The sequence below is a fragment of the Python bivittatus genome, unplaced genomic scaffold (genome assembly GCF_059951505.1).
Source record: "Python bivittatus isolate LINGU-HERP-01145 unplaced genomic scaffold, Pbiv_v1 ctg000730_np1212, whole genome shotgun sequence".
NCBI lineage: Eukaryota > Metazoa > Chordata > Lepidosauria > Squamata > Pythonidae > Python > Python bivittatus.
Window position 1 is genome coordinate 1,222,617 of NW_028277109.1, and position 18,577 is coordinate 1,241,193.

Here is an 18,577-nt window from a genome sequence, read left to right on the forward strand (position 1 = left end):
TCAGAATTTGTTTTCTTTTTACAGAGCTGCCTTGGGTAGACTAGGAGCTGAAATAAGAAGTAAACATGATTCCGTATCCCTTACCACCCAGGGGTTACCCAGCAAACCTGCTTGCACTTACTCGTAGTTGGCAGGAGTAAGCACAAGCTTGACCTGAGCCTTCTTGAGCAAGGAGTAAGCCTTGATCCCCCTTGCCTCAGCTCCTTGGTGGGGCCCCTATCCCCTTGGGAGGACCTTCTGAAGGGGCCAAAGTGGGGAGAGCACTGCCTCTACTCCAAACAGAGCTCTCCTGCTCATGCGCAGAGGCTGCACTCCAGGGCCTAGGAAACAGCAATTACTGCTTTCCAGTGTAATTCATGGATGCATGGGGCGGGGTGGGGGGGAGGAGAGAAGCAAGATTTATATTGCAAGATTTCCCGTTGTAGCATCTTTAGCTGAAGTAGGTAACACAACTTATTGATGAACCAGATTCAAGCAGCACGCTTGACCCTAAATCTGGGCTACCCAAATGTAATTGCTGTGAATGTGCAGTGCCCAAATAAATAACCTGATGGCCTGGTTCCCACCCCATGCTGAAGCACGAGCTGTCCAACTTCCATGTTGTGCAAGCTGAGCGACAGTTTCTGCTTCAATCATTAAACTATACATTTCCTCCCCCTCCTTCATATTTGGCCAAATAGCACTCTCTGTGCTTCAGCTCTGACTCCTGAGGAGCTCCGTAACAGTGCCACCATATCCACCTTGGAGCATTTTCAAGGTCTAGCTGGGAGAAGCACCTATGGAGGTCTCTCACCCAGAGAGTAAGCAAGATGCTTCTCGGGAGAAAGAATGGATCTAGTCCAGCTCCTCAGTAGTTGAAGCTAATACCTTATTACGTACAATCGTGGGGAGCTGAGGACCTGGCTGAGGGAAGGGCACCATTGCTTGATGGCATGCAACATGGAAGATGGGCCTGGATGAGTGCAGGGCCTCTCCTGGTGGTTCCTGGAACAAGTCCTGCTTAAACACAGCAGAGACGAAGCCGGACCAGGCCTGACTCCGTTTCTGCGCTTGGTCACTTTTCATCTTTCACAGCAAGTTGCTCCATTGGCTGCATCCTCACACAGGCTTAACCGCTCACTGAAAGGCACCCTGACTACACCTGCGTTATCTGTGAAGCAGGTTCGTTGTCTGCCCCACAGCCTGTTTGGGCATTCTGCAGTTCAGTGGGATGTGCGTATGCAAAATGCAAGTCAGGTCAGTGACCAGGTTAAGCATGTGGTGCAAATCCAGCCTGAATGGGCGTCCCAGAGGGAGAAGTGCACATCACAAGCGCAGGAGACAACCCCAAGGGCATGGCTTTGCGTGCGTGGCATCAAAGGAACGGATGCCCTCTATTAAACATGGCGTCTCACCAGCTCTCTTCAGCCGTGGTGCTCCAATGTTTTGTTACTCTCCAGACCTCATCCCAGCAGACAATGCCCCTCTGTGGGCAGAACAGCCACACAGAATGGCCTTTGCGAGGGAGAGCCACGCAGGTCCGTCCCACTACATGAATCTGCTGGGAAACCCCATGGCGAGACCCTCCCAGTGTTGGCTTAGGCCCTACATTAAGCAGGGAAAGAATGGGCTGTGGTGGGCATCTGAAGCTCTCCAGCATCCTGTGGCAATGCCTCTTCCTTCCTCCGCCAGGCCATGTCTGAACCTATCCATGATGCTCCTGGTCCGGGGCCCCCTTCTTACCCATCAGGCTCTTCCGGCCACGGTGCTCAGTCCCTGGAGTAGCCTGGCTCCTGCTGTGCCCTCGTTACCAATAACTTTGAGCCAACAGATGGCTATCTTTTCATTCATTCATTCATTCAGCTTATAGGGGCACCTAACTGACTAGCAACTTAAGGCAACTTACAAGTTGGGTAAGGCAATAAAACAGCAACACCACCCAGGAGGATAAAAATGTAAAATATAAATGCTCCAGTAGGTTCACAACTTGCCCTGCTGGAAGAGCAAAGTTTTCAAAGTTTTCCTAAAGAACAGAAGGGTCAAGGCCAAGGATGCTGTTCCAAAGGACAGGGATCCACCTGGGATCCACCAGAGGTCCAGCAATGCTTCTGCAACACCAGTGAAATGACTGCCCCCTTCTCCCTGGTCCCAAACAACTCCTCGCACAGTAAGTCCTTGGCATTACTGGCTGTGCTATTAACAGGCCAAGCCCAACATGCAAAGAAGCCAAGCCAAATGTTGCCATCGACTTATCTGGTTCAGTACGTTGTTTAAATGTGGTTTGGGGCTGTGCACGTATGGCAGCCTTATGGGGAGCGTGTGTTTTGTCTTCTGCCCCTGGCGGTCCAGGATATGAGAACGTTTTTTCAGCTGTGCCAGATCCTGAAAAGAGGACCTGAGACTCGCACGGTTCATCCCTGAGCAACGAGCCTCCCTTGAGGTGTCCACAAATGTTTATTGCCAGAGCCATCTATCTCCTTCTGCTGTCACACTGCCCCCCCCCGAGAAAATAGGCCAAAGACAACCCAAACCTCCTTTTAGAGTGGGGCACCCACTTCTCTTTCATCAGAACCACGGAGCCCACCCACCCAACTGTAATTCTTGCATCCGAAATATACACACACACACATACACACCGTGTGGCACCCTCCAGGTGGCCTGGTAGACTGCCAGCTGGCCAAGGCAAATGCTCTGCTAGTTAGGAAGTCCAAGAAGTGCCACACCAGCTCCTCTGGAAGGGCCAGATTGGGAGGGGTGCAGTGGGGCTGCTCAGCCCAGGCCAGTCTGCAGAAGGCCACGCCATCCTGGACTTCATCGCATCCCCACCTCCCCCTTTGTGCTGAAAACAGATCTCTAGGATCCCTGCTCATCCATAACAGATCCCAGGAGGGGAAAAGGGGCTCTGAATTCCACTGACAATATTCCTGCCCTTTCCACTGATTTCTTTATTTGATTCCTATCCTGTCTTTCTTCCAGGAGCTCAAAGTGGCTTACTGGTGGCTCTCCCCTGATTTTATCCCACCCTGGCAAGCCGAGAAAGAGGCAGTTTCTGGGGCCCAGCCCAACACTTCAACCTCTACGCCACACCCTGCTTCTTTGCACCTCGATCCCCTGCAGCCACATCTCTGGGCGGAGGGCAGCGTGTTTCCAAAGACCCCTTTCAGGAGAACAGCCACAGCAGAACAATAGGTCTCTCCCCCTCCATGTTGTGAGCTCCCCAGAAGGAGGGCATCTAGTTGGCCACTGGGAAAAGCCAAACCCTGGACTAGGACAGGCCTCGGCTGATCCACCAAGGTGCTTCTTGTGCTCTTACAGCCACCGGGATCCATCCGTGTGCCTTCCCTGCCCAGACATGCACCCCCCCCCACTAGATTTCCAGCTGCTTGTCTTGCCCAAGGATCGCCCTTCACTGCAGAGCCTGCCCTGGGTCAGGGTCCTTCTCCCAGATAAGAGAACATGGGTTCTCAGTGGGAACCCTCTGGGAGCAGCTCTGGCCTCATGGTGGAGGCTGGAGTCCAGCACCTCTGGAGGTCCCCAAGGAAAACTCCTCCATGGCCAGGAGGACCAGAAGCCCCACCAAAAGGGGTGCTACTCATTCCCCGATACGCAGGCAACACCCCCCAAAGCCTCCCTCTGGCTTGAAGATGGAGGCCCGCCAGGCAGGCTGGAGCCTCTCTGCAGCCCTTGCCCCACTGCTGCTGAGGGCCCCAGGAGGGACAGGCTGCCGCCCATCTGGAGAAGGTGGCGCTGGCTGGCTGCCTGCCAGACTGAGCCTGGCGAGGAGAGAAAGGAGGGCGCAGGGAAGGCGGGAGGGGGGGGGTCTGCCACCTGCCCAGCTTGCCTGTTGGTGGGGTGGGCAGCAACCAGGCCCACTAAGGCCCAACTCTCCCCTCAGGACCACTCATGCCCAAGGTGGCCTCGGTGCTCAGCCTGGCACCTTCCGAAGGAGGGTCAGGATCAGAGGCCAGCCAGGACCAAGCTCAGCTTCGGGCCCTCCTTCTGGCAGAGCCTGAAGGGAAGGAGCGCCGGGCGCCCAGCAGGAGCCGGAGAGGGCTCCCGGGCGGGACCGGCTTCTCTGAGGCCGCTCCAGAGCCGCCGAGTCCGGTACAAATTCTCCTTAATAGGAAGGGCCGGATGGGCACCGACGAAGCGGTGAAACGCCTCGGGTGCTGCAGCCCCCGGACGGGAGGAGAAGCAGGCTCGCTCCTCCCCTGGTCCGAGCGCCCCCTCCCCCTCCCCGTCCCCCGACGCCGACCAAGAGACGGATGGACGGGTCCCGCGGTGAACAGTCACGCGGAGCGGCCGACCCGGCCTCTTGGAAGGGCGGGGAGGGAGCGGCCGGCGACCCCGCGGACCAGGCAGGCCCAGCGCAGGCTGCTGTCCGAGCGCGGGCGAGTTAATTCCTGGCCCAGCTGTCGCCCGAGGCCGGCGGGGACCAGGCCCGGCTCCTCCCGAGGAGCCGCCCGTCGCTCAGCCAGAGGAACCGGCCCCGGCCTGCAAGCGGAGCGCCCGGGCCGGCGGGAGCGCCTTCTCAGCCTGCCCCTCCCAGGCCCGGCGCTCCTCCGCACAGGGCTGCGGACGTGGCCCCGGGGAGGGTGTCGGAGCCCGTCGGGCCAGGCATCTCTCCGCCGGGGAGCCGCGCTCCCTCTCCGGCCCTCCGAGGGCTGCCTCCGGGCTCAGTCCTTCCCTGGAGGCCCGGGCGGCGGCCGGCGAGGGGCGAGGGGCGCGGGCGGCGGCGGCTTACCTGCAGCTGGGCGGCGAGAGCGAGTGGAAGGTGGAGAGCGAGAACATTTCCGCCCGATCCGCCATCTTCTCCGGGCGCAGCGCCGCGCCGCGCAGCCGAGCCGAGCCGAGCAGGGGGAGAGAGAGAGGCGAGGCGCCGCGGGCGAGGCGAGGGGGAGGCGAGGCCGGGCCGGTCGGGGCGGTGTCGGCGGCGGGTCTTCACTGCGGATGCTGCCCGGAAAGGCTCGCAACAGCCGCAACAGCCATGGCGCGCTCGCGCTCGCGCTCCCTCCGGCCGGGCCCGGTTGAACAGCGCGGGGGGGTCCGCGCCTCCCCCTGGCTGCGGCGGGTGCGAGCGGGGCGGCGCAGCCAATACCCACCCGCCCGTCGTTCTCCGGCGCGGCGCGGCTCGGCGGGAGGCGGAGAGGAGGAGGGGCGAGGCCGAGCGAGGCTCCACAGCGCCCCCTCCCCACTGCGGATGCGCGGCGCGACACCGCCAGCCGACCGGGTCGGGGGCGACGGCGGCGGCGGCGGCCGGAACGTCCCCGCCCCTCCCTGCGCCCCCAACCCGGCGGGCGCCTCCCCCAAGACGGCAGAGCAAAGCGGGCGCCCGGTGCCGGTGCAGAGGCGGGGGAGCTCCGGGGGCGGGGGGCGCTTAGGGGGCGGGCGGCCCCTGGAGAGGCTGGACGGCCCGGTTCGGAGCGTTCGGGCGCGGGCGGCGGACCCCGCGGCTTGCCGTGGGGAGCTGTCCGCGCCGGTGGTGCTGAAGGGCGGCCGCGAGGAGCTGTCCCTGGATCGGGCGCTGAAGAGGGAAGGCGCGGGCTGCGAGAGGGCGCCGGGGGGGCGGCTGCCGGCCTGCCCGCCGTGGCTGCAGGATGGGGGTCGGCGCGCAGTGCTGGGCCCCCGGTTCTCGTGGGGGGACGATGGGCAGAGAGGGTTCGCCGCCTCCGTTCTCCTGGCAGCGGAAGTCAGAAAGGCCCCGATTCTGGGAGCAGCTGCTTCACCGCAACAGGGCCCCGGTGGCGGCCGAGCCCTCTGCCTTGCCAGCCGTCAGACTCCGCGCAGAAGCGGCCTGAGCAAATTGGAGCACTGTGGGCCGAGAGGGAGGCAAGAGGATGCCTCCCTCCCCAAAGAGCCAATTAAAGAAACTCCAATTAGAGGCAGGTCCTGTGGCTCGGGCTTGGCACACCAAGCAGGGCTCCTGGGGCCTTCCCACTAGGCCCTGCCCCTCCGCCCAGACTCCTGGTTGCTAAGGTGCCTGGGCTGCCCGCAGGGTGGGCAGGCACCAGCTGCTGTCTTCCCAGGAAACGCGGGCCAAGAGAAGAGAAGCCTAGATGAAGCACCCTTCCCCAGTCCGGTGCCTCCCAGAGCGTCCCGCCAACAGATTCGCAGTCCAGGACGTCTGGAGGGCAGAAGGTGGTGGGAGTCTTCTCTGAGGTCCTTCTCTGCTTTGCCCCTTTCTGCAGCACATTCTCTGCTGACATCGATTGAAAGAACGTCCAAGCCTAGCGTTAGACTGTGAATGATGGTAACTCAACACATTGGGATTGGTGTGCCAGACGGGGGGCCACAGATTCTAACTCTGAGAACATCTCAGCCACGGTGTCCCATCAGGCGCAGCTTCAGCCAGAATGACAAAGCACAGCTTCCCTCCAACACAAAGACCCACAACTCTCCATGCCAATGTCCTTGTGTCTTCTGGCAATGGAGGCAAGAGGAGGTGCCCTCCCAGCTCAGGGCTTCGGAAGGCCTGACCCTCTGTCCAGCACCAACCTTGCAGTGAGGGAGGGGGAGGAACAAATGGCCCAGAACAAAGACCAGGCCTCATGGAGCAGCCCTCCCCCAGCGACACAGATGGCCCTGACCCCGTGGCCTTCAGGACACCAGTGACGACCTATCCTACCCGCCCAGAGATCGTGGCCAGGATGGTGATGGTAGCGGCACAGGGTGATTGGCAGATGGGTGTAAGTTTTTATTGGAGCCTCAACAGAGTTTGACTTAAATGGTGGCTTTTAATGCATTATTTTTACTTTGTCCACCACCCAGAGTTCCTTTTGGTAGATGGGCAGCTATATATATTTAATAAATAAATAAATAAATAAATCATGCAGACCCACAAACTCATTCCCTCTCTTTAGAGTAGTCTGGTGTGTTATGAGACCATATTGCAAAGCATAATAGAAAACTGCTGTTAAGTACAAATGGGGTGACTCCTGCTTCTTCTTCTGTGCACTCGTACGTCCTCCATTCTACCTGTCCTAGGATACTTCTCCTGGGAGGGTCTCCAACTGTTGCGCTCAGTTTCATCTCCTCCTTGCCAACCCTACTGGTATTGCTGGGCTCCACAAAGCGTTTCAGCAGATGCCTCTTTTGTCATGCTACTTCCACTTGTGTGTTTTTATTATATACTGCTACACACACACACACACAACCCTGTGAGGTGGGTTATCATGGTCATTCTAACTTCCAGTTGTCAGAATCCTCACAATCAACTGACCACCTTACTTGCCAGCTTGCTTGCTTGGGTTCAGAGACGGGGGGGGGGGGGGAGTGCTGGAAGGAGCTGGAAGGATGGATGGAAGAAATGACCGTTAGAGGCAGATGGGCTGTTATCAAAGACCGAGGAATGCTCAAAGTCGTACCAACGAGCGAGTGTGAGAAGACTGGGAGGTTAGGGGGTGCAAGGGAGAAAGAGAAAAAAGGGTAAATGCAACTTTTGGCAGGGGCGGGCTCAGTCTTAGCAATGCGTTGGAACTGTACACTTGTTCCCCATAAATGAACTTTCTTTTGAATCATTACTGGTTGCAAGGAGAGTTACTGAAGTTGGGAGTTGTGTGGGGCAGATTGTTACACCAATGCGCCACAGTGGATATTTAAAAAAAAAATCCCCAGGATGGTTGGAGAGGAAGACAGCCCTTTCAGCATCCGAGAAGACCAAAATATGTGGCCACCTAAGAAGTCCAGCCTTCCTCTCTCTGCCACTGGCACACGGAGGGGAGTCTCTTGATGGCAGAAGGGATGCCTGGTCGCCCTCAGCATTTGACCTCACCAGTGAAAGGTCAAACTTGTAAGGCTGGCATTTTAAGAATGGTTCACCTCACAGACCACGTCTATCCATCTTCCAGGTCAGTATGCACCACCATTGCCACAGGTTCAAAAGGGCAGTGCAGAGGGACCAGGTCCACACAAGCTAGGCCAGCTTAGCTGATTTGGCTTCTCTTTAGTCTGGTGTGTGAACCTAGCCAACTGGGGCTTACCCAATAAACCATGGTTAACTGAGTCATGGTTTAGCATATGTGAACGAAGTCAGGGCTTGGTGATGGCCAATCCTATAAAGCTCCTTTTATCCTTCAGCATGTAAGTCACAGGGGAAGGGGCAAGACATCTGGGGCTACGAACCTAACTACAAAGATTCTTGTACCCTGCAGACCATTTAACGAAGACTCTTATTAGCCAGAAGCTGCTACCATCCAAGAAAGCTTTTTCCTTTGGCAGCCAGAGAAGGGCTCCTGAGGACCCCTCCAGCTTCAGAGAGTGCCACTTGGGCATTTCTACACCTGCTTCATGTGTCTCAAACCACACAGGCACATAAGCTGATAAACTGTACATACTGGGGGTGGGGGTGGGGTGCCACATCACTGAGTTGAAATGGGGGTGGGCTCCTAAACTCCTTTTCAGGAACAAAGCCCGCTGCAGTCTTCCCACAAAGACACCTCTGTCAGAACAGGTCCTCCTCGGGCAAGACAAATTTTGATCTGATATAACTTAGGATCTGTGGTCTTCAGGTACAAAATAAACTGCTTTTCCTGAACAGGCTGGCTCACTCATTTTTCAGTGCGCTCATCTCAGCGTCCATCACATTTTATTCAACCAAGTGGCAAGATGACCCCAAGATGTTCTCCAACCGTCACGATGGTCCACTGTCACAGATGGGACTCCCCTCCTGCCAGCAGAAGGTCCAGGTAAGCCCCACTGATCAGATCGTTCACCTCTATGCCCAACCTGCACATCAGTTGCCGGGCCACTTCCTCACCCTCCTGGAGACTCTGTTGTTCCTGTAACACCACCTGCAGAAAATGGGATATTGCGCTCACAGACGCGGCAAGGAAGGGAGTGCTGCCAACCCCCACATGCGAAAGCCTACCTTGGGAGACCATGCAGGAACTTATTTGTAAGGGCCCGAGGTAGACAAAAGTCGGTTCCTCTGAGAGGCTGCCTTTTATGGCTGACAGCACAGTAAGCAACATGGTGCTAAAGCTGGTTAATTAGATGGGTCTTCGGATCCGCCCCCGCCCCCACGCCCACCCCCGTTCTCCTGCCATAACCAATGTAAAAAGGTTGAAATTCAGTAAAGCAGCAGATCACTGTATGATTCCAATTGCTGTCATTCAGCGATTAACTATTGCCCTGTTTGCACCGTAATGCTTCTTCGAAGGCAGTGCAGCCAGTCTGTGGTTATCCGTGTAACAATAATGAAGTTCCCCTTACATCTAATCAAGGCCTCAGATAAAGCGTGGCTACCGACCACCGTGGCTGGCAGAACGCTGATCTTCTCCTTGGGAATTCTGCGCGGGGCAGAGAGATCCCACAAAGCTTGGTCCTCCTCTTTCGTAGTTACCTACATTCACCCCAGAGCCCACCGATCTTCAGTGGTCTTCCATCCGTGCCACAACTGGTATTTCTTCAGCAGACCAAACTGCCCTTGGCTTGCCAGCCGCCCCCTTCTTCTCCGTCTCTCCCACTCCGGGAGTTCCCCTCCTTCCAGTTCCTTAGCCGCCTTAACTTCCTTTCCGCTCTCCCCGAGAGACCGTGCTCTGTGCATGAAAACCTTACCTGTTTCTTTCACAGCTCTTTTCTCCGACCGTGTTTATCACCTCCAGGCACGGTCTGGCTGTCTGGGAGATCACGCGGCAACATGGCGAACAGTGTTTACCTGCTCCGTTCTGCCATCAGGGACAAAGGAGGAACAATTCAGGGAAGCGTCTCCCGTATTCCAGCTTTGGGAGCCGGGGGAGGGGGGACTCCTCTGCGTGGCAGATGCCCACTCCCTCCCCATTGCTAGAGGCGCTGGGCATCTGCAACACAGAGAATCAGAGAGGTGGAAGGGATCTCAGTGGCCGGCTAGTCCCACCCCGTCCGGTGCACGACCGAGTAAAACGTTTCTGACAGATGGCCATCCAACCCCGTGAAGGGGAACACGCCTCTTCCACTGAGGAACACTCTTACTATCAGGAGTTCCTCCTAATAACACGATTCTGCTTTCGCAGAGTTTCACCTTGTGGCTTTTGACCCCGCCCAATGATCTCTCCCTCTTCTTTACGGCAACTCAAGAGACGTCGCGCAATCAGCGTCAGAAGGGTTCTCAGAGGCCATTTAGTCCAGTCTCTCCCCCGTGAGTTTCTCTGACAGATGAACATCCAGACCCCACGAAGACCCCCAGTAAAGAATTTACATCTTCACAGGGCAGTTGGTTTTACGGGCCGACAGTCTGTACAGTCAGAAGGCTCCTCCTCACGTTTAGCGTGAACCTGCTTCCTTGGGGCTTACATCGCTTTAGGATTCTTGGTTCTGCTCCTGTCCTCTAGCCCAGCAGATGCTTAAAGACGGTTCTTCGTAGGGGTCTGTATTCCTCCTCCAACCTCTCTCTAATTTGCCTGGTTTTTTTTAACCACTTGTATTCCAAGTCGGGTCTGACCATGGAAGAACAGCACAATTACTTCCCATGGCCTGGGATCGATCCTTCTGCTAAGACACTCCAAGACAGCATTGGCCTTTTTAAGAGCTGCGTCCCGCTGCTGACTCACGTTCAACCTGAGGTCAGCAAGGACATCCAGATCCCATTCCTTTGCACCACTGTCAAGCCGAGTCTCCCGCATCCCAGATCTGTGCCTTACATTCTTCCTATCCAGAGGCAGAACTTTCTGTTCATCGACTCATTCAGCCTCTTTGTTCAAGCCTGTCTGGATCTTTTGGAAACTTTCTTTTCTTTTAATAGTAATTTTATTAAAGATTACAATTTACAACAATAAAAATAATACAAACTAAAAAAAAGAAAAGTATAAAAAGAAAAAAATAGAAGGTGCAGAAAAGAAAAAAAGAGAAAAGATAGAAAAATAGAAAGAAAAAAATAAGAATATAGTAAAGAGAAGGAAAATAAATATGTAAAGAAGTATGTTCCCTTGATCACAAGTATAAACAATTTTAGTAATTTATCACCTTCTCTTAAAATACAACAAATGATCTCTTCTTCCCGTATCCCATCTCTTATCTATAAGCAAATCCATAAAGCATCGTCATTTCAGTTCTGGGGTCACCAAAAGTCCATTAAGGGTTACCAGAAATAACAACGTATCTATTTTAACTTTGTTCAAACAAGCCAACTTTATATTCCTTCCTTTTACTTCTAATAGTCTTGATATTTAGTCCCTTGATTTCTTTTCATTTTTTCCTTGTCCCTTCTCACAAAATTCTTCAAAGCTTTAACAAGCCTCTTTTGTAAATCCAGTATAGGAAAATTAACCAGGTCACTCTCTTGGTTTGTTATTTGTTTATCCCTTTTAATTATTAAGACATCAGCTGGTTTCTTTTGTATGTCCAGCATAGTATCTTCTTCCATGTCATTCTTGTAGCCTGTCATTTTTAAATCCACTTTCAAATCAGTCTCAATCATGTCAGGTAATATTTGTTCCTCTTTCATAGCATCTTTTAAACACAGTCTATCAATAGAGGCAGACACTCTTAAAATTAACTTCTCGGTTCATTGTTCAAAAATATTCTTCAATATGTCCAATGTTAAAATATTTTGCTTCATTCTGTATTTGTAAGTCAAGTTTGAGTGTTCTTCTCCTTTAATTGTAATCTTTAGTTCCTTCAAGTTCCCTCTAGTGTCCAATTGTTAGTCTTTTTTATTTATTTATTTTTAAAGAATTCAAAACAAAAGCATTTTCCCACAGGAAGGATTCTTTATAATTAATTCCAAAATCTTATTTCAAATTTATCTGCACCTTTGGTCTATTTGCAACTTTCTAAAATCCAAGTTTTAATCACCCTTTTGCTGTTTATTCCAGAATTTTTTTGGGGGGGGCTTAAACTTGTATTTAAAACTTCTTTTGCTAAGGATTGAAGGACACTCAGCTAGTGCTGTAAAACTTGCCGATCCAAAGGTTCCTAATAGCTGAAAGGAAGTTAACAAGCAATTTCCGAAAGTGATTAGAAAAGGAAATATGCGAGCTCAGTGTCCTTTCAAAGGCGCCGACCAGAGTTTGTCTTGCAGTCTCTTCACAAGGAGCAGCTGTCTGGATCTCAAGTCCTCTCCTTGTCTGGAGAGGAATTACGAAGAGCCGGTCTACTCACCAGCTCTTCGTTCCGCCCCAGTCATAGACTTTAAAAAGAAGACAGAGCCATCTTCAGTTCACCGTTTCTTCCCTGGAAGTCCACAACTTCTATGAGAAACTTTCTTTTCTAAGTGCTAGCCATTTCAACTGTCATGACCTTTGCAGACCCCCTGGAGAACAAAGGCTCTGACCCCAAACCCTTGCAGGCGGTCCAGAAGGATACCGTGGTTGATGGTGTTGAAGGCCACAGAGAGAGATCCAGCAGGAACAGTGGAGTCGCTCACCCACCTGGGTCCTGCTCTGGGTCATCGGCGAGAGCAGCCAACACGGCTTCCACCCAGGGCCCAAACCTGAACCCTGGTCAAAACGGGTCCAGAGCCCTTTGTGGCTGCCTTTGTTCTCAACAGCCTTCCCCCAAAGGAGAGGCTGGGCACTGGGCGGCAGCTGGATCCAGGGCAGCCCTTTGAAAAGGGGCTCTGGCATCTCCCCCTCCCACAGGGAGATCCTGTCCCCTCCCCTCCCTGGCAGCTCATCCCAGTCAGGGTAGGGGTCTTGCCCCCAGGTGGCGGAGCGCATCTCATCAAGGGTTACGCCCACTTCCTCAGGAGCAGAAGGGTCCAGCTGTTCCCAGATGATAACTCAGGATGTCATTGTGGTCACCTCTTTGGACTTTAAGCCATTGCTTTTTTAGATGTTAAAATTCATGCATTTTCTGTATTAGGAAGATGATTTCCCAAACTCCCTCATTATCCAGTTCACTGGATGCAGCTAGCAGATGTAGCCAAAGGGGTAGCCAATACGGGTCAGCCAGCCTGCTCCTTCTCCTAGATGAGCTAAACAGATTGGGTGAATACTGGCTAAAGGGAGCCGAATTCTGGACAGAGGGACCCATGGACACGTTGCAGCTGCACAAGTTGCTTTTGCATCTTTAAGGACTGTAAAACACATTTGACATAAAATCTAAGCACTGAGATGCTGCCCCCTCACATGGAATCCATGACTTGGAGCATAAAGTAATAATTTGTTGATTTATATACATCTTGGCCGTGTTTAAGCTTAAACACGGCCAAGATGTATATAAATCAACAAATTGTAGAGTCTAGACTTGCGCTAGCATTTGCTGCACCTCCACCTCCAGATAAGGGGTTCCTCATGAAATTGTGGCCAGGAGACACAGTTTGGAGATGAGAAACCAGGACTGCCAGCCCCCAAGCTCCGTATCACAGAACCAGGATGAGCAAGTGCCTGAGTGACGGAGCGCACAGAGCCATTAGGGTCTCGTTTCATTCGGATTCAGCGCAAGTTAGGAACCGTGCCCCTATGGGGTGTAACCCATCATTTGTGGCTTACTCCATGTGCAAACTAGTATGATTTGCTCAACAAACTGCGGCTGAAACGAGACATACTTTGCACAAGGTGTGAACCCACATGCATTCCCCACGCTTGCACTTTCGCCAATTCTTGTGCATTATCCAGGCAAATCTGCTCCCCTTTATGCTCCTTTGCTACTGGCTGATACAAACCGTGAAATTACCCCCCAGGTAGCAAAATGTTACTACCTTGCTTACCAACTGCACAATCGGATGTTAGGGTTTTAATTGGCACTAATGGCATTTATTGTTTACTGGCATGTTCTTTATGTCTTAATTCGTACTTTGTACTGAATTGTACCATTCTGGCTGATCTTTGATAAACCGGAACTGGCGCTGAGTTTCCTGCCCAGCTGCGGCAGCAAGAGGCGCTCGTTTGTCTGTCTGTCCGTCTGTCGGCAACGGTTGGGTCTCCCGGTCCTATCCTGGACTCTGAGTTCTCCTGGAGGACGTCGTCTCCCCTAAATCCCCCCCCCCCGCGCTGATCTCCCTGGCGCTAGCAGGTCACCTGCTCCGCCCCCTCCCTCTAGCTGCTCCAGACCTGACTTGCTGAGCCCCCGCGGAGGGGTCCAGGGACCCACCGTTCCGCACCCGACCGTAAGGCCACCTCTCGCTCTCGCGCTCGCCACGTAACGGGAAGGCTTCCCACACACCGCTCCTCACCAGTCAGTCCTCCTCACCTCCAGCTCCACAAAGTCGCCCAGTCCTTCCACATGATCCACGTGGACGCGGGTCTGGCCCACCATGTAGAGATGGCGCTCCTTCTTCACCACTCCTTGCTCTCCGAGCGCCTGGGACAGCACTGCCTGTGCGCGAAGAAAGCCATGAGCTTAAGGCCTGCAGCACCCACCGTGGCATTACGCCAATTTACCACCTACCGCTCAAGCAGTGGAACGCATCCCAGATCGCAGCCCAGAATCCCATCCTAAGAGATCTCAAGGCCTTTCTCTCTCCTCCCCTGGATACGGGGCCCACGGGATCACCCAGGAGTGGAGCAGCTACAGCGGGGGAGATGAAGAAGAGGCTGTGGGCCTCTCAAGGCCAGTCCCTGCAGCACAAGAGCAGGGGAGGACCGCCGATACCCCTCAGCTGCTGGAGCATGGACGGCCCCCGTGGGAAATGGGAGAGACCAGATGAGGTGGACCCTGCCTGGACTGATCTACCTTCCAAAGACCCTCTAACTCTGTACGGGGTTACTCTCTGGTCCTGCCTTCCTTTCAAAAACTGCAAGGCGGCATCCATGGGGGGTTCCCAGGCCCAGAGCTGCCGAGCCTCAGCCGCATGGAACGGACTCTGCCCAATCTGTTTTGGTGTTGAATGCGGGGCACTGCCTGACCTGGAAAAATACCCAAACCATTCACTGGATCCTGGGAGCAGGGCTGGTTTCTGTTCCCTTCCGGAATGGCTGTTCCGTGGCTCCAAACGCCTTGGGGTCCACCACACCAGCCCCCTATTGCTATTCCCACAACAGGCCGCGCTTCCCAGTCCACGAAGCATTACCGCAAGTCCTCTGGGGTCATCTGTGGGAGAGATGGTAAAGTGAGAGAGCTTGGGGCCTCTGGAGTTCGGCCGGTCATAAAACACCAGCTGTCCACGGCCATCCTGCAAAGGAAACATCGGTCAACAGCCCGCCTTGCCTGGTGAAAGACTCAGGATCAGGCCAAACAGGTCTGCAAATTAATCTCATTTTATTAAAACTGGCTCCCCAGGCTGTAGTTCAAGGAGGGGCTGGAGTTTTGACAGAAGCCTTCTGCAATCTGTTGCTATCGAGGCAGCACTCGCTCACAAAATCCCAGCCAGAATGTCCTAAGGCTATGCTGCCTGAGAATGATAGGCATTGTAGTCCAACACACCAGGGGAAATCTGCCTGTAGTCTTTCTCAGTTTGCACCTGTCTTGCCCATACTGCAAATGCGAAAGGGTTCCACCCTCAAGGCCACCTGCCGGAAGCACAGCTAGCCGTCCTGAAGGCACAGCTTGGGTACAGCACACGCCCGACTCCTGAGTTACAGCTGTTGGGGCTCCTTGGAGGTCTCTTAGAGCTGCTTGCCTGCTTAATCCCCAGCATGAGGATCCCAGCATGCCGAACGGGGAAGGTCCTGCAAAGTTTAAATGAACCTGCTGGCTTAACTTGTTTATAATTGAAAGTTCATGGACAGAACAGCCAAAAGGGGGATGGGGGGAAGCCACTTTGTGAGTAACATACCAAGAGTTGTGACATTTCAACTTCATTATTTTCAAGAGCTTACTACAATATAGTTGACAATGTTCACATAAAATGAAAAATTCTGATTTGGAAGCTGGAGTACTAACACCAACTAAAAACATTTCCAAATCCCACAAAATTGTGTCTTTAGCAAAACAGCGAGCAACATTATCCCCACGGTGAGTTGGAGTTACATGCAGTTGGCCCCGACTGGCCGGGTGGTGTTCTCAGCTCTGGAAAAGCTTTCGCGCATCCAGCCAGACACCCCCCTTGAGCCCGCCGAAGCTAAGGGATGCAGCTCTGCCTAGTTCAGGCAGATCTTCGCAACGTGGAGCCTTCCGGATATGTTGGGAAAGTCATCGCTGTCGGCCAGCAGACCGGAGAAAGGCCTTTGATCTGAAGCCCCACCAACCTGTTTCTTTCCAGAACTCTTATCCTGGGGCTCAAAGGCAGGACAGGCTGAACTGGTCACACTCGTTTCTGGCAGAGGAGAGAGTGCGCGGGCGTGCAAACTCCAGCTTCTTCTAGCGCACGCCTGACCGGGTCCTCGACTTTGACCATAACACAGCCAAGGAGGTAACGCACGCTTAGACTGACAGCCTGGCGACTGCCTCTCTGCCCACAAGACCTTGAACTTCTGTCCTCCAGAGCAGAGGCTGGTTGTCTACTCAGATTCCGTCTTCTCGCAGAATAGTGCGGCCCACCCGCACTAACCAATAGGGATCCTGTAGAGTGTCCCTCCCCCAGAAACTGGTAATTGTCTTCTAAGACGATTGGTAGAAATGTGGATTGAAAACTGAGGAAGAACTATTCTTTCAAGAACCTCGAGGCTGGGCAGATCAAACAGGGAGCTCAGGGGAGGAGCTGTTCTAAACTCAGGGCAAACCAAGTGTGTGTTCCCAGACAGGCAAAAAGAGGAGAGTTTGGCGACCTTGCAAGAACCGGCAGGAAAGAGAGGGGAGGGTCAGAAAGACCGAACACATAGCAAAGGGTCACTAGGACCACCACTTCTTCTAACGCTGAAGGAAAATTCTAACATTGGGTCACTACAATTACCACATTCCGGAACACTAGATCTCAGCACTGGGATTCAAGCCTGGGATCAGCCTAATTTTTTATACACGAGCGCTACCAAAATCATTAGATTTAAGCATAGAGGAGCACTCCTTAGCAGTGCCAGCAGCGGCAGTAAAATCAGAGATAAACGTGACTGCTTAGGAGACCTGCTTAAGCAGAAACTGAATTTTGGCGGTAACGCAGTTTTGCCTGCTCTGAAAAATTAAAGAGGGCAGAGACAGCACGTTGGGAAGACTCTCCCTCATCATCAGAAGGGGGGTCCGTTCCACCAGGCTGTGTGGAAAAAGAGCACCCGAAATAGGAAAGGCACCTTAATGCACCAGGTAGGGGCGGAAGGGCTGGGGATAACGCGAAACTTTTCTGGATGCGTAATAATGATCCTTAGCAGACATTTAACACGCTTCTAACTACGTTCTCAGACATCTGATTGGGAACCAGAGTCAGGGACTCACAAAGGTCAGGGACTCACACAGGCCAACTTTAAAACCAGAGGCTCCCTTGAGGAGGCAAAACGGGGAGCCAACGGAGCCCCGCGTCCCTCTCGGCTGGCTGGCTGGCTGGCTGGCTGGCTGGCATACTCACTCTCAAGTCGCGAAGCTTCAGCCGTCCGCGGGGAACAGGAAAGAAGGTGTCTGTCTGAAGCAGGACCTGGGCAGGGGACCCGCTCAGCTGCTCCACCCTGCTGATCAGCTGGGCCAGATCCTGCACCCGGGCCTTGATCTCCACGTTTGCTGGCATCTGGAAGACAGCCCGAGATCCCTGGATCGGCGCCAGGGCTTTTTAGGAAACCCCTCCGCCTCCAAGGAGCTCAAGGGCAGCCCTACTTGTGGCACGGGTGGAACGGACTCCCAGGGAAACCCGGCACCCGTGCCCACCCTGCTCTGCGCCTGGAAGAGCAGCGGGCAGGCAAAGGGGGCAGGGCTGCCTTCTGAGCCACGCGTGGGGGGCGGCGGGGAGCGCCCGCAAGAGCCCCGGGGGTGGCCCTGATGGGGGAGACGGCGAGGCAGGCTGCGCTGGGGAAGGGGCGCCCGGCGGCCACGGAAAGTCCCGGAGGTGAAGCCCGCCCATCCCCGCACCGCAGCGGCCGTGAGAAGGGGAGCGGCCCGGCCCGGCCCGGCCCGGCCCGGGCGAGGCAGGCTGTTACGGGGCGCAACCCCGGCAAAAGCAGCGGCGGGCAGGTGCTCCGCGGAGCTGCCCTCGGAGGCGCGGCGCCCTCCCGGCTGCCGAGGCCGAGCAGGCTTTTCTCTCCGCCCGCGGCGTGGCGTGGCGTGGCGTGGCGTGGCGGCGGTCGGCTCGCAGACGTCTCATCATCCCGCGAGGGGCGACCCGCCCTCCCTCGCCCGGACGGTGCGACCGGGACGCGAAGCGCCCGCCAGCCGCCCGCCCAGCTCGGGGAGCCGCCGCGCCCCCCGGGAGACCCGCGCCGCTCGCAGCTGGCCCCGCGCCCCCTGCGAGAGGCCCCGCCCCGCCACGGAGGGGGCGGGCACAGCAGGGTCCGGCCGCGCCGGCCGCGGGAGCCTCCGGGCGCCCGCTTGGCTCAGCTCAGCCCCGGGCGGGCGGGAGGAATCTCCCAAACAGCCCCGCCCAGGCGGCCCGAGAGGGCGGGAAGGGCGAGCGGCCCCGTGATCGTGGGGATGCGCAATATTTCCGCGGCGCACCCGGCTGTACCCCAATTCTCCTCCCCCGCGCGAAGCCACAGTCCCGCTGAGCTCGCCTTCTCGAGGGAACGCACCTTCCGTCGCGAGTCGGAGCGTGCTCCGGCCCCGGTAGCGCGTTCACACAGACACCAGTACACGTGTCGCCTCAGCGCCGCTCCCGACCACCCTCGACGGCGTCCGCCTCTCCGCGATTGGCGCCGCGCTTCCCTACGTCACGGCCTCCGGGCGGGCC

The 18,577-nt window shown here is 55.1% G+C and overlaps 2 protein-coding genes across 5 annotated transcripts in view; both read right to left on the bottom strand.

Moving 5' to 3' along the window:
• MAPK8IP2 (mitogen-activated protein kinase 8 interacting protein 2) overlaps nt 1-8,424 on the bottom strand; it is a 45,539-nt gene extending 37,115 nt beyond the window's left edge. For both annotated transcript variants that reach the window (XM_088129021.1, XM_088129020.1), the window contains exon 1: nt 4,724-8,424. In XM_088129021.1, coding sequence (XP_087985147.1) covers nt 4,724-4,788 — 65 coding nt within the window. In that variant the 5' untranslated portion in view covers nt 4,789-8,424. The remainder of the gene's footprint in view (nt 1-4,723) is intronic.
• Nucleotides 8,425-8,549: 125 nt separating this feature from the next.
• LOC103067663 (uncharacterized) lies at nt 8,550-18,573 on the bottom strand. Of its 3 annotated transcripts, XM_088129028.1 has the most exons (6): nt 18,420-18,573; nt 17,270-17,425; nt 14,906-15,007; nt 14,086-14,211; nt 9,535-9,644; nt 8,550-8,768 (listed from the first exon to the last, which is right to left on the bottom strand). In XM_088129028.1, the coding sequence occupies exons 2-6, from the start codon at nt 17,423-17,425 to the stop codon at nt 8,711-8,713; spliced, it is 552 nt and encodes a 183-aa protein (XP_087985154.1). In that variant the 5' UTR covers nt 18,420-18,573; the 3' UTR covers nt 8,550-8,710. The 3 variants fall into 3 exon arrangements, with proteins under 3 accessions (XP_087985154.1, XP_087985155.1, XP_087985156.1); XM_088129029.1 differs by lacking the exon at nt 9,535-9,644; XM_088129030.1 differs by lacking the exon at nt 8,550-8,768 and having other exon boundaries at nt 9,535-9,776.
• Nucleotides 18,574-18,577: the final 4 nt, after the last annotated feature.